Here is a 13,606-nt window from a genome sequence, read left to right on the forward strand (position 1 = left end):
ATTGATACTAACATATACACAGGATTTATTTACTGTAATTTAAGAAGTATAACTATGAAGTAAGAAACTCCTTAAAGCACTTTTATTTTTTCTCAGGATTATGGGTTTGCCTTCTACAACTGCAGTGTCATCCTATGAAATAACACATTTGATTTAAGGAGTTGCAGACAAGTGTTGTGTGCATCATTTTGTGCATTCTGAAACATGTTGCATTTGAATCTGAAGCACTGTTCAGTCCGCATATGAATGATATTTTCCTCAAAGGTAATTTTTAGATCCTACGGTAATGGGAGGAGTAGAACAATGTATTGATGTAGAGTTATCCATGCATTGGAGACTGTTTTCTGTCCTAATTTATCTGTGAAAGTTGGTCGCTATGAATGAACTTCTATATTCTTCTGGGATAATTAGAATAACAAAGATAACTTTCCTCTCCCAACTTCTGAAGCAATGCTATCCTGTTATAAAGAATGTTGAGTAGGCACAAAGTACAGAGCATAGACTTTAAAAAAGGAATCTTTGAGGATCTACTTCTCCCAGTCATTCAATTTCCTATAGTACATTAGCCTTGCATATTGTACCAACCGTTTCATTTGAACATTCTAACCAAGGCTTTTCATGGATTATAAAGTCTAAAAAAGTGGTTATTCCAGGTTAGATAACACAATAAGCCTCAGGCACTAAATAGAAAGAAAAGTAATGCCATGAATGTGCTTGCTAACTGAACTTTTAACAGTTTATTATATGAACAAAACTCCTAATATTCTTCCCTCTTTTTGGCAACTTAAGGAGGGCTTCTAGCAGTGAGCTAGCATTTCTTCTCTTGAGTGGAGCTGTTACATGTGGATCTTTCTTTAATATATTTTCTTAGACCTCCATATGCAAATGTCCACAGCCATTTAGATATCAATGAAACTTGATTTACTACTTTGATCTCAAATTTTAGAAATCCACTACATGTCTTGGAAAGCTGATTTACTTAATTTTAAAGGACTTTATATGTATCACTCAGAACTGTCTCATAGCAACATTGTACTTATTCTAGATCAGTTGTGACCAACCTTCAGCCCACTGGTCACATGTGGCCCTGGGCAAGTACTAATGCAACAACACAAGATCATAAACTTTTAACATTATTATGTGATATATATGCATGGATCCAGGGAATTATAGGCTAATGAGCTTGACATCAATATCTGGGAAAATCCTGGAAAAGATAAGTGGAGGATTTGTGAGCATATACAAAACACATATGGATGAACAAGGTGATTAATAGAAGCCAGCATATGTTTGTTAAAAGCAGATAATGCAAGACAAACCTTACTGCCTTTTTAAAATTAGAGAAGTTAAATGCCATGAATATAATATACTTTGATTTCAGCAAGGCATTTGGTAAAGTGGACCACAGCCTACTTCTTGGTAGGATAGAACAATGTGGGATAGATAGAACCACCACTAGATGGATTCTCAATTGACTGGCCAACTGTACTCAGCAGGTAGTTCTCAATGGAACTTACGTATCTACATGGAGAGTTGCATGGGGTCTTGAGCTCAGTACTATTCAACATCTTCATAAATGATCTTGAAGGGATAGGAAACTCATCAAACTTGCAAATAATACCAAGCTGGGGGAATAGCTATTACTTTGGAAGATAGGCTCAAGTTCCAGAAGGATTTGGGCATTGGGTCCTGTCCAACAAGATGCAGTACAGTGGTGAGAAAAGTAAGCTCTTACACTTAGATAGGAAAAAACAAATGCAGAGGTACAAAATAGATGGGACCTAGCTAAACAGTATTAACTGTGAAAAGGATCTAAGTGTCCCCTGCTTAAGTATGAGACAGAAATGTGTTGCAGCTGCCAAAAAATGTGTCCTGGGCTGCATCAGCAGAGGGATGGCATCAAGATAACAAGGAGTGATACTGTTGCTTTATACTGCACTAGTGAGGCCACACTTTGAATATTGTGTATAGTTCTGATCACCATGATACAAAAAAGATGCTAAGACCATAGAAAATGTGCAAAGAAGAGCAATAAAGATGATAATGGATCTGGAGGTTAAATCACACGAAGAACAGTTGAGGGAGCTAGGTATGTCTAGCATATACATGTATACAGTATGCAATTTTTTATGATCCTAAGGACTATAATGATTAGTATATGAGAAGGACAACTAGAAATACCTATCTGCAGTCACTGTTGGATCTTGCAGTTATGATTTGGAATGACCCCAAAAAAAAGAGCAAGACAATAACTTTCAGAAGATATTCTTCCGAAAAGAAATAAAAACTCTTCACTTTGCAAGGTATTTATCTCCAATCTGGGGATGAAAAAGTCAAGGTATCCCATAGGGAGTGAAGTGGTGTTTTGTACATGTCTTCAAGCTGAGATGCTATTATAACTGTTGTGATCCCTTTAAATCTCCCTTTCCTCTAATGGGAGAAGAGAAGCTAGGCTTTATGATTTGTGAGGCTTAGGAAGGTGTGAACAGGCTCTTGTCAAACAAACTAAGATGGAAATGAAAATACCAGTAACAGCAGATTAGTCTGTAGAATAGTTTCATTTTGCTATTTGGTTTTGCTTCATACTGTTTTTGTTTTCTGATAGATGACTTACCTTGCACACAGAAACAAATTAACAATAAGCTTTTAAATTCACACATAATAGTTCATGGTTAAAGGCAAATAAATGATAGGCAAACTATTACAATGTTCCATTTTTTAAAAATAATGAGCTGGAAAATAAACAAAAAGCTTTTCTTAGATAAGTTTAGATAAGCAAACCATAGTTAGACAAGCTACAACATGATCAAACCTTATAGGTTAATGTCTTATTGTCCCAGACTAATTACAGTAGATTAGGTCTGTATAAAAATAAAGTCTTTTAAATGCTTAGTTCCTTCCACATATAGCACAAGCATCATCTGTTCAGCCTGAATTGGCTACTTTGATGTCCTGCAACCATTTAGTTAACTCCTATGTTTTGAGGAAGAAAGATGTCTATGAATGCTTTTTAGAATGTATTTTAAAGATGTTGTTAAGCACCTGTTAGAATTTGCAGTAGCTAAAGTTATTATGTATGTTCATATATTTTTATCCCTGAATCAATTGATTGCATACTCAAAAGATCTCTAGACTTTGTCCAATTAGCAGAACATTGGAGAACTGGTAACTCTGCTTGTAGTATTTTTCTATATGTTGGGCAACCATCAGCCAAAAACATACGTATTCTTTCCTAATACAGTATTCTGTTTTCAAGCAATGTTAATAGGCCCTGTGATTCAAAGCAAATAACATAACTCTTTATTATCATCATCAAAGGGAAATTAGAAACATGGATCTTTACAAATTATCTGCTCAGTTTGGAAAAAAAACCCATAGGACTGAAAATATTACACAAGATATCCATTTAACCTGATTTTTTCCAGCAAATCCTTTCTTTTTTATTTGCACGCCATCCTCATTACCAAGATTAAAATTATGCGAAGAAAGCAAAATGAAACATTAAAATGATTCAAAATATTAATGTAATGCTAAGGATGGCTGAATAACAAATGATACATTTGCTCATAAGCTCTGGATCTGGTAAAATTAATAATGCTTATGGATCATGCATGAGTGAAGAGAGAATTCTAGGGCAGAAAACTAGAAATAGTTTGTGTAGCTCCATTTTTCTTCTTTTAGTGAGTCAGAATCATATAGGGTTTTTTTTAAAGAGAGGAGGGAATACCACAGAGCTTTCACACCTCATTTGCCATATTCACCACTGTGCACTATCCAGCAGAAGACTGCTTCAAGGAGGTCAGTGAGAAGCTATTAGCAGAGTCTTCCCCAGAGATTTCTTTGGTCTTATTGAGTTGGAAGTTAGCATGACAGTACTGCAAATAACTCAGTTGTAGGTTTTTTAACCGTTAGCACAGATTTCCCTATAGTGTTTGTCACTTCAGAAAATTATTCCTAAAAATGATGTCTAGAAAGCTAGGTTTGACAGGGGCTCTTGTGAGAAATGCTTGGGAAGACATGGATACAGAAAAAAATGTGTCATGTTCTCCCCACGTTACTTGGGACTTTATTGTGGCGGGGGTGGGGGTAGAAAATCTATAATTTTAATTAGAAAGAGTAGGAATAGGAAACAAAATGGGTTTGTAGATAAAGTGATTTATTAAGAGTCAGTCCTCGTTCCTACTTAATCTTCATATAGATTGATTTACATGTTAAACCATAGAAAATGCTGGCTTGTTAAATAAACTAGCTTGATGGCTTTGCACTTAGTCCAAGCCAAACAAATCAAACTGTGATTTAGCTAACTCATACAAAGATGGAACGTGAACGATAGATAAGTAAACCAAAAAGAGATTACTCAGTGTTGTTGTGAATAATTTCACAGAAACATAAATTTAGTTTTGGTAACGATAAAAGGGCAAATTAATCAATATGGATTATTATGAAAAGGATAACCAAGTCATCATAGTTGTACATAAATTATTTTATACTCACTTTTGTAATGCAGTGCAGAATTCTATTTTTGACACTTAAAGAGTGTGTAAGGCAGGAAATGACAGACACAATTATTAGAAGCACATACTCTTTGAAGACATATATAAGAATTCTTTATTTTAAATTACCTGAGTAAAATAGGTATCTTGTATAAGATGCCATGGATTGTATTTATTATTCAAAATTTATTACTGGTATTTTATAAAAGATATAAAGTAGAGCATATAGTAGTTATGTTGATGAAATCCTACTATCAATTTTAACAAATTTTAATAGGGGTGTAAAACTGATGGCCCATGGGCCAGATGCATCATGCTCAGGCCATGCCCACCCCATCTCTGCAAAGGGGAAAAAACATCATGATAGATCACATGATGGCAATGTGACATGGCGTATACCCGTGGTGTACAAGATCTCATTTAGACCTTCTCTATCTCCTGAAATAGGTAAAAAAATATTGTGACTAGTCTTGCTAGTCTACTATCCAAGATTTAAAAGCAGATACATATGGGGTAACCTTTATAACCAGTGGTTCTTTTTAGAATCCTGTCAGTTAACTGGAAGTTTGTCAGGCATTCCTGTGTGCCAAAATCAGCAATAGAAACAAACTTATCTGAAGAAATGATTTACCCTACACTACCAGTGTTCTTGAATCACAGAAGAGATATAAGAATGGGATATAACACCTGTTTTGAGTGCAGAAGCTCTCAGCTGTTTTCTCTAGTTAAAAGTATTAGTACTTAAGTCACATTTATTAATGCCTTTCTTAGTTCCTGTAAGAAGTGATAATAGGAGTTTGAATGGACCTTAATATTTAAGTTCCATTCATATTTAATCCATTCATTTAAGTTCCATCATCCAGCCTCTATCCCACCCTATCATAAAGAACAGAATGCAGAAATAATGGGGAGATCTGTTTTAGAGCATAAAGCTATCATAATAAGATAATATAGTACTAGTGTTGTAGCCTGTCAGCCGCCAGCCCCTCCAGCAGCCAAATCAGAGGAGGAGGCATGGGATTCAGGGTCAGCATCAAGGCAACCTGAGAGCTCTGAGGGGGAAGAGGGAGTGGAGATGGCAGAGAGAGAGGGGGGGGGGACTGTCAGCCCTCAGATGGAGAGTCAACAACTTCCAGATCTGGAGGTGGGTGATGAGGAATAGGAGGAAGAGCTGGATCCAGTGACTGACACGTGGCTGCGCAGATGGCAGAGGAGAGGTGAGCAGTAGTAATCTGTGGCTGATCCTTGGAAAGGAAGAGCCACCACTGCTAGCGAAGCCTACCCTAGCTCTGGGGATAAAAGGCAGGGGGCAAAGATGAATAGATGTGGCAGATAACTATTCATCTTCCAGATGGGCAGACTTGTTAGCCTGCGGTGAGAGAGCTCACCAGGGCTCCTAATGAAAGAATCTTTGAATTAACTTCAGACGTTTTGTTGTGTTTGGGAAGCTGGACATATAATTTGACTTCCTTTCAGACATCTTCCTGTGATCCTATATGTACTCTAACTCTGTGAGGGAACACAGGTAATCCTTGACTTACAACTGGTCACTTAGCGACCATTCATAGTTATGACAGCCCTCCTCCCATGCTCATTTCAGCCTTTTTAAGCTAGCTTCCAGGAAAAAAATCACCCATAGGAATACAGTGATTTGCTTATTGACTGTAGTGTTTGCTTAACAAGTGGATAAACAAGATATATACAAAGATTGAGAAGAAACATGTGACTTAGTTCTTATATATGATAACAACAGCAAGACTTAGATATGCAAACTCCTACAGCAGAAGAATGGATTATGAAATTAATGGAGCTGGCTGAGAAAGCAAAATTAATGACTTAGTAATAAAAATTACTGCCATGTTCACATATTGTGGAGTTTGTTCAACAACTGCAAAAAAGAATCATAAATTGGCTGTGTGGTTGCTTTGACTTATGACTTATGATGGAAATTCCAGGGTCCCTTACGGTCATAAGTCAAGGACTACATGTGTACATCATGTAAGGTAACAATAACATATAATCTTTTTGCTATACTATAGCTTTAAATTTTGTACCTAAAGTCCAATGGAAATGGTTTCTTGCAGAAAGAATTTTGAAAACTATGAAAAACTAGATTGTAGTTGATAAAAAAGCCAAATATGCATAAGCATATTTTTGTCATTTTCTGATTCAAGGATAAACACTTTTAAGAAATATTATTTATATTCATTTCATTGATATAATTTGAATAAACATAAAAAATAATACTGTATTTTAGATTGCAGGCATATATAATTCACCCTATCGAAAGTCACCTGATCCATGGGAAATGCAGTTAAAGAAAGCTAAACCTTTGAGGCACAAAAAGAAGATAGAGAAAAATGTTATGGATCTTCCATGGCCAACTGATGACTCCTATAGTTTACAAACGATGTCAACTCTTCCTCCAATTCGAAGACAAAAACCACAGGTAATATGTTTAATGACTGTTAGGTACCCAATGCTATTAACAGCTGATTAAGTTGCTGTAGGGTGATCCTTCCAGAGAACAATAAATTACTTATCAAAGAGAATATGTGCAGCTCACGATTGAACTGTGGGATTCTTGGTGCTCTTTGAGTGTGGTTATTTTTTGGAGATGTTTCATTACCAAATTACCATATTTTTCAGAGTATAAGACACATCTTTTTTTCCTCTAAAAAGAGGTTGAAAATCTGGGTGGATCTTATACACAGAATACAGCATTTTTTGCCTCCTGAAGCCCCGCCTCTTCACCAAAATGGCTGTGCATAGCCTTATTAAAGCTTTCAGAGAGCTCCTGGGGGCCTGGGAGGGCAGAAATAAGCGAAAAACAGGCGGTTTTTTGCTCAATTTTGTTCCCCCCCCCATAAGCCTCCATAAGGCTATGCATGCAGTTTTTTTGACAAAAAAATTTTTTGATGGTTCCCCCCCCCCCAGCAGCACTTTGCAAGCCCAACCCCCAAGGCTATTCATGCCTTTAAAAAAAATGTGCCCATTTTTGTGAAAAACGGGCCATTTTGGGGAGGTTTGCAGAGTGCAAAAACTTTTTTTCCCCTTTCAAACAGCTGTTTAGTTAGAAGGATTGATGAGAATTACATTGGTCAAGTGACATAGTTTTAAGTGCTACAGGTTGTCAGCAATTTCCTTCTCCAGCACATGGATAAATACACCTGGAAACATCTACCTACCCTCTCTCTCTCTCTCTCTCTCTCTCTCTCTCTCTCTCTCTCTCTCTCTCTCTCTCTCTCTCCCTCCCTCCCTCCCTCCCTCCCTCCCTCCCTCCCTCCCTCCCTGATTACTGTATTTCTCTCTCCCCCTCTATCTACCTATATACCTACCTACATACTCTATCTCTCCCCCAACTATCTACTATATTTCTCTCTATTTTTCTCTCTCTATCCCTCTACCTACCAACCTACCTATTCTCTCTCTCCCTACCTGTATTTCTCTCTCTCTCTCTCTCTCTCTCTCTCTCTATCTATCTATCTATCTATCTATCTATCTATCTATCTATCCCTCTACCTACCTATCTACACACACACACACACTCCCTACCTACCTACCGTATTTATCTGTCTCTCTATTTCTCTCTCTATATACATCCCTTTATCTATCTACCTACCTACCTACCTACTCTCTCCCTCTCTCTCCCTACCTACCTACTGCATTTCTCTCTCTTTTTCTCCCTCTCTCTCTGTCTGCCTACCTACCTACTTTTTAAAAAAAAATGCCTTTTCAAAACCTGGGTGAGTCTTATATTCTGGTGCATCTTATATTCTGAAAAATATGGTAAATAAAACCATCAGATGCAGATGCAATATTGAATTCCTTTATCCCCTTTTCTCCAGTCCCAATTTCCTTTTGTAGTGATCATCACATTTGTAAGACTCCTACTTGTGAGTGAGCAAATCTTCCTGCATCTTGATTTTCTTGGGTCCTCTCTTCTTTCAATAATTTACCATCCAGAGTTGCATTTTTCTAATGGTCAGGATAACAAGAAAGAAAACTTTGTTATTTTTCTATATTTAGTCTTAATATAGGAGGTAGTTAGAATTCAAGAAAACCCATTGTGGAGGGGTCCAATCCTTTGCATCCCTTGTTGATTTCCCCCATTGCTTTTCAATGATTACCCTTCTAGCTCTTTTATTTTTATTCTTCCCCACTATGGCTTCCAAATTTGGAGGGGTGGGGGAAGTGTAAATGATATCACGGAGACATGGAAACAATTAAATGAGTAGAATATTTGGAAAGCCCAATACTTTGTAATTTGTTCCTATTTATTTCCCATTTTTCTTCTTAATACCCCCCCCCCCTTCCAATTGTTTTGAACTGATGACATTTTACTAACATAGCTATAATCATTTTATAATAATGCTCAAGGCAGGGAACCTTAGCAGGAATATCAAAATGTAGGAAACAATTTATCCTGATAAGACTAGGATGCTCATGTGTTCTGTGTTCACATGGAACATGTTTCACATTTTGAAATCAGTTCAGTAATTTTAAAAAAAACACAAACTACATTGTTAGTACACTTTACATGATTTTCCACTAGCCTCATTTGCAGCCTCAGGTTTTTAAAAAGTGGTAAATTTACCTAGCTTGCTGAGAATGTAATCTTTTTACTCAATTTACTTCATTAAATCTTCCACAAATAAAAAAATAAATTTAAAAAGTCAACAGGAACATACATTTGGAAGGTATAACTTTGTTAAGTCTACATTATGTAGGAATCATGAAACGGGAGTATAAAATCTCAAGTCATTAAAAACTTCTGGGGTGTTCAGTGGTCAATTAAAATCAATTAAGCTATTCCTTAGGGGGGATGGAGTATCTTGATTATAATCGACCATTGTAAAACCACAAATTGTTATACAATGTGTTGATCTGATATTTCTCTTGTTTTAGGCTATTTTGTAATCTTTTCTTTTCCTTAGTCTAGACACCAAGAAACTTAAAGCCTTTTAGAACAAAAGAGTTTTGTTTATTTTCTGGTATCTTGGAGGGGAAATTTGCGGTATAATACTTTAATCCTTTCAGTGCCCTGGGATGTATGCTGTGGAGTAAATGTTCAAAGTGCTGTGCGTAGATTTAACTGTGTGACTCTTATTGATGTTAATGGGAGTCACACGGCTAAATCCATGGACAACACAGTTTAGAGGTATATTTCTGAGAAAGGACATTGGTCTGAGCTGATGAAACAGCTGGGAAAGAAAATCCAGCAGAATGCACTATTCTGAAAATGGCTGGGTCATGTTAAAATGGGGATTTATAATTACTAACCATGCTTATGGCATAGTATTTTGTGACAGCAGTTATTTGACTTTAAGTGTATTTTCCATATTAGCCACCGTATGTTATAATAACAAAAAAGTGCTCAAGGAGAGTGTTTAAAGTATGAGCTGCATTTCTTTCAAATGTTTAAGGAATAAATATTAACTTCTCTTTAGATCTCACTTAAGGAAAGTGGCATTTAGTTTACATAGACAATATTTATACTGTTGATAGGTATGTTAAATTTGAAGTATGATTTTTAATTGAGAAATAAACACAATTACAAACTTGTCTTGCAGAGTGGTGTTTAAACACTTGTGAACTCTTCTGAATTTTCAATATTTCCACATAAATATGATCTAAATGTGATTTATTGTCCAAATAGGACCTAAAACTAAAAAGAGAGAACTCAATTAAACAAATGGGTTAAAATGTATTAAGGAAAATGATCCAAAGCTACATGTTTGTCTCTCATGCACTACTGTAGCTTGCTAGTCAGATCTTTTTGGAGGAAATTGGGTTTGTTTGTTTTGTATTCTAACCATATTATTTTTATAAATAACTAAGGACCGCAAACTTATCCCACACACCTTCCTCCTCTTATTTTCCCTACAACAGCAACTCTGTGAGGAGTTTGCCTGAGAGAGAGTGACTGGCCCAAGGTCATCCAGCTAGCTTTCATAGCAAAGACAAGACTAGAACTCAAGGTCTCCTAGTTTCTAGCCTAGTGCTTTAACCACTAGACCAAAGTCACTAGGCCACCATACTAAAGAAATCTGATCTCAAACAAGTATCCCAGACATAAGACAGGGATGCAATATGTATATCAACTCCCTTGTGGCCACCACGAGTAATTCAGGATGCCATACAGAAATAAATCAGTAAGCACATTGAAATTTAACTCTAAGGCACGGGTAAAACTCAATTGCATCATAGGCTGGATCATGAAGTATTGCAACATTTTTTGCCTTTGTGAAGCCAAGGTGGGTATGGCCTATGCATGACACATTTGGCCTGCAGGTCACCAGTTTGACAGGCCTGCTCTAAGGAGATGATGCATTGCTATTGTTGCAAACAATAGTTGAATTAACATGAGGTCTGAATGCCTAATAGCCAATTATTGTTTTGAGGAAGTATTTGACATCAATTATACTAAAACTGGGATCCTGATTTTTGTCAAGTCACTCAGGCTGCATTCCTCAGGGTTAAATGATCAGACAGTAGAGCAAATTTAAATATTTACGTATTTAGACAATGTATTTTCTTCATCAAACCCAAGCACATCAAAACTATGTGGTTCAAACTGTATACAAATCAGTGGCCTGCAATACAATCCAGTTCCTTTGATAAAGGGGCACAACTTAATCCAGCACTAAAATTATGTTTGTCTAAGGCATACAACTCTTGTTTGGAATTCACCTACTAACCATATTGCTACTATGCTTCTGTGGAAAGAGTTTGATCTATGTAAATTCTTAAGGACTTAATTTCTATTGGGCCGTATGTTCCTAATGTGATAGTAATTTCCCTGTATGTTGAAATACTTAGACAATTCTGATTTAACTATAGTTACTCTTGCCAAACCAATGTGATTTCAATGTAAGTTTCCTTCAATGCAGCAAAACTTTTTGAACTGTTTGTAAAACTAAACATGCCTTGATTGCCCAATGACACAGTTATAATGTTATGTTTGTACAGGTGGACCTTAGGCTATGACTGCTCTTTTAGTCACTGTTCAAATTTGGTCCTGAATAAGAGGGACTTATGACTGGTCCTCAGGGTTCTAGCCATTGAAGCATCCCCTCAATTATGTGATTGTGACCTGAGCACTTGAGGTCTGGCTCATGATTACGTTGTTGCAGCAAATTGCAATCACCTGATCACACTTTTCAACATATCCTGCCAGGTTCCCACAAGCAAAGGCAATGGGAAAGCCAGCAGGAATTTGAAAGTGAGGTCCTCATTTAACAATGGCAACTAGGACTGCTAAAATTGATGTTACAGTGGTTGCAGAGTCCCACAGTCACATGGTCACGAATTGTGACCTTCCTTGCCAGTTTCCTACAAATAAAATCAATGGGAAGCTGATCACAAGTTACTCCTGTAGGTCACTTCCAATGGTTTTTCTCCTGAGGAACCACCCCTATAGAGCATGGGTGTCAAACTGTTGGCCCGTGCAGGCCACGCCCACACCAGCTTGAAACGTCACGTGATGGCCATGTGATGCCAAGAGTTTGATACCTATCCTGTAGAGTATGAGATCCCAGGCAACTCATAATATATAGCATCTCACCAGTCTCTGCACTTCATGGTGCCCAAGCACCCAAAGCACTCCTCCCACCTACCTGTGACTTATGCTAGCCTGCCCATCTGCTCCCTCGAATCTTCCCATGGCCTTTGCTGGCTCGCCTACAGCCCTATTGCCCCATTTGCTCAATCTGGTAGCCGGTCGCAGCACATTTGTTGCTTCCATCCCCCCACCCCACTCTCCTTGCATGAGCATCTTCCTGCTTAACCACCCACATCATCCTGAGGTTAGAATGGGCAACCAGGATTGCCATCACTAAGTGATATGGTCCCAATTGTTGTTGTAGGAAAAGAACAACTATATTTAATTCATGGACTTTCTCTTGTTTTTCACTATTTTATATACTTTGAGATTATGTACCCTTTTTTTTATTATCAACACATGTGGTTTTGACACATTAATTTTCACATCCATACTGAATCATACACTCTATCAGGCATTTGTTGCAAATCAGTTTGATTCTCAGCTCTCAATATGGCATCCACTATGTAGAAAGCATGTCCCCAAAAGAGAAATTGCAAACAACATCACTATCATGCTTTATATCTCATGACAACCATTCTTTCTACATTAAACAATGAAGGAGAGAAGGCACATTCTTGCTTTAGTATTCTTAATGTTGAACCATATACTTCTTCCCTTCACTGCACTTCCAAAACATTATTCATTGTTATCTCTCATACTCTTTCAGTGAATTCTTCTCTACTTCATTGAGTTTGTCAAGGCCACAAACATGGCATTATGAATTCCAGTATTTGCCAGATCTATTTTTTAATACAGATGGGATTCAGGGGAAAATAAGAACCACAGTGTACCAGAGTTAATGACCTCAACAACGTTCAGTGAAAACAATTGTAGGAAATGCTTTTCTCTTCTGGTCTCTAGCCTTGGATTCTGAGATAATGGTCTCAGCCCTTGGCATTTTCAGTTAAAAAGGTACAGGGGAGAAAGTAGTAACACATTTATACTTCAACATTTGGAGGGCCACCAGTATCAGTATATTCCAACTAGATTGGCTAATCCAATGATTCAACTCCACAGACTACAGTTTCAGCACTGGAAAATTCAGGATTAAGCCAGGTCCCCTTTTCAGTATGCCATTGCTAATGTTAAACAAGCAACATGTTCATAATTGTCAACTAAAAGTTAATCTATGATGTCATATGAATGTCAACAGGCAACTATCAAAACAGATTATAGAAATAGAATTCAGTACAGGAATATTTTGCCAGATGCTTGTTATAAATATATGTGATTTCAGGATTTTTTCAGTCATGCAGGCATTATCTGTGCAGCTTTAATATTACTGTATGGATTGTGAATTACTACTCCGTTCCATGACAACTTTGCTTCTATGCTGAATTGTACTATTTATTCCCAAACAGCACATAAGGAGAATTGGATAGATTTTGAACTACAAAAACAAAACAAAAAAAACCCCAAAGCCCTTTTGTAATTTGTTTCTCATTTTGTATTCTATACGGTACAGTCAGATAAAGTCAGAGTTAATTCTCTTTTTAATGATTGTTCT

The 13,606-nt window shown here is 37.0% G+C and overlaps 1 protein-coding gene across 2 annotated transcripts in view; it reads left to right on the forward strand.

Moving 5' to 3' along the window:
- Window positions 1-13,606, forward strand: part of SPATA17 (spermatogenesis associated 17) — an 88,146-nt gene that overhangs the window by 37,925 nt on the left and 36,615 nt on the right. For both annotated transcript variants that reach the window (XM_014053490.2, XM_087717804.1), the window contains one exon: window positions 6,751-6,942. In XM_014053490.2, the coding sequence (XP_013908965.1) occupies window positions 6,751-6,942 (192 nt within the window). The remainder of the gene's footprint in view (window positions 1-6,750; window positions 6,943-13,606) is intronic.

Source organism: Thamnophis sirtalis, unplaced genomic scaffold, assembly GCF_051295495.1.
Source record: "Thamnophis sirtalis isolate CommonGarterSnake01/CBP01778 unplaced genomic scaffold, rThaSir2_p1.2 scaffold_6, whole genome shotgun sequence".
Classification (NCBI taxonomy): Eukaryota; Metazoa; Chordata; class Lepidosauria; order Squamata; family Natricidae; genus Thamnophis; species Thamnophis sirtalis.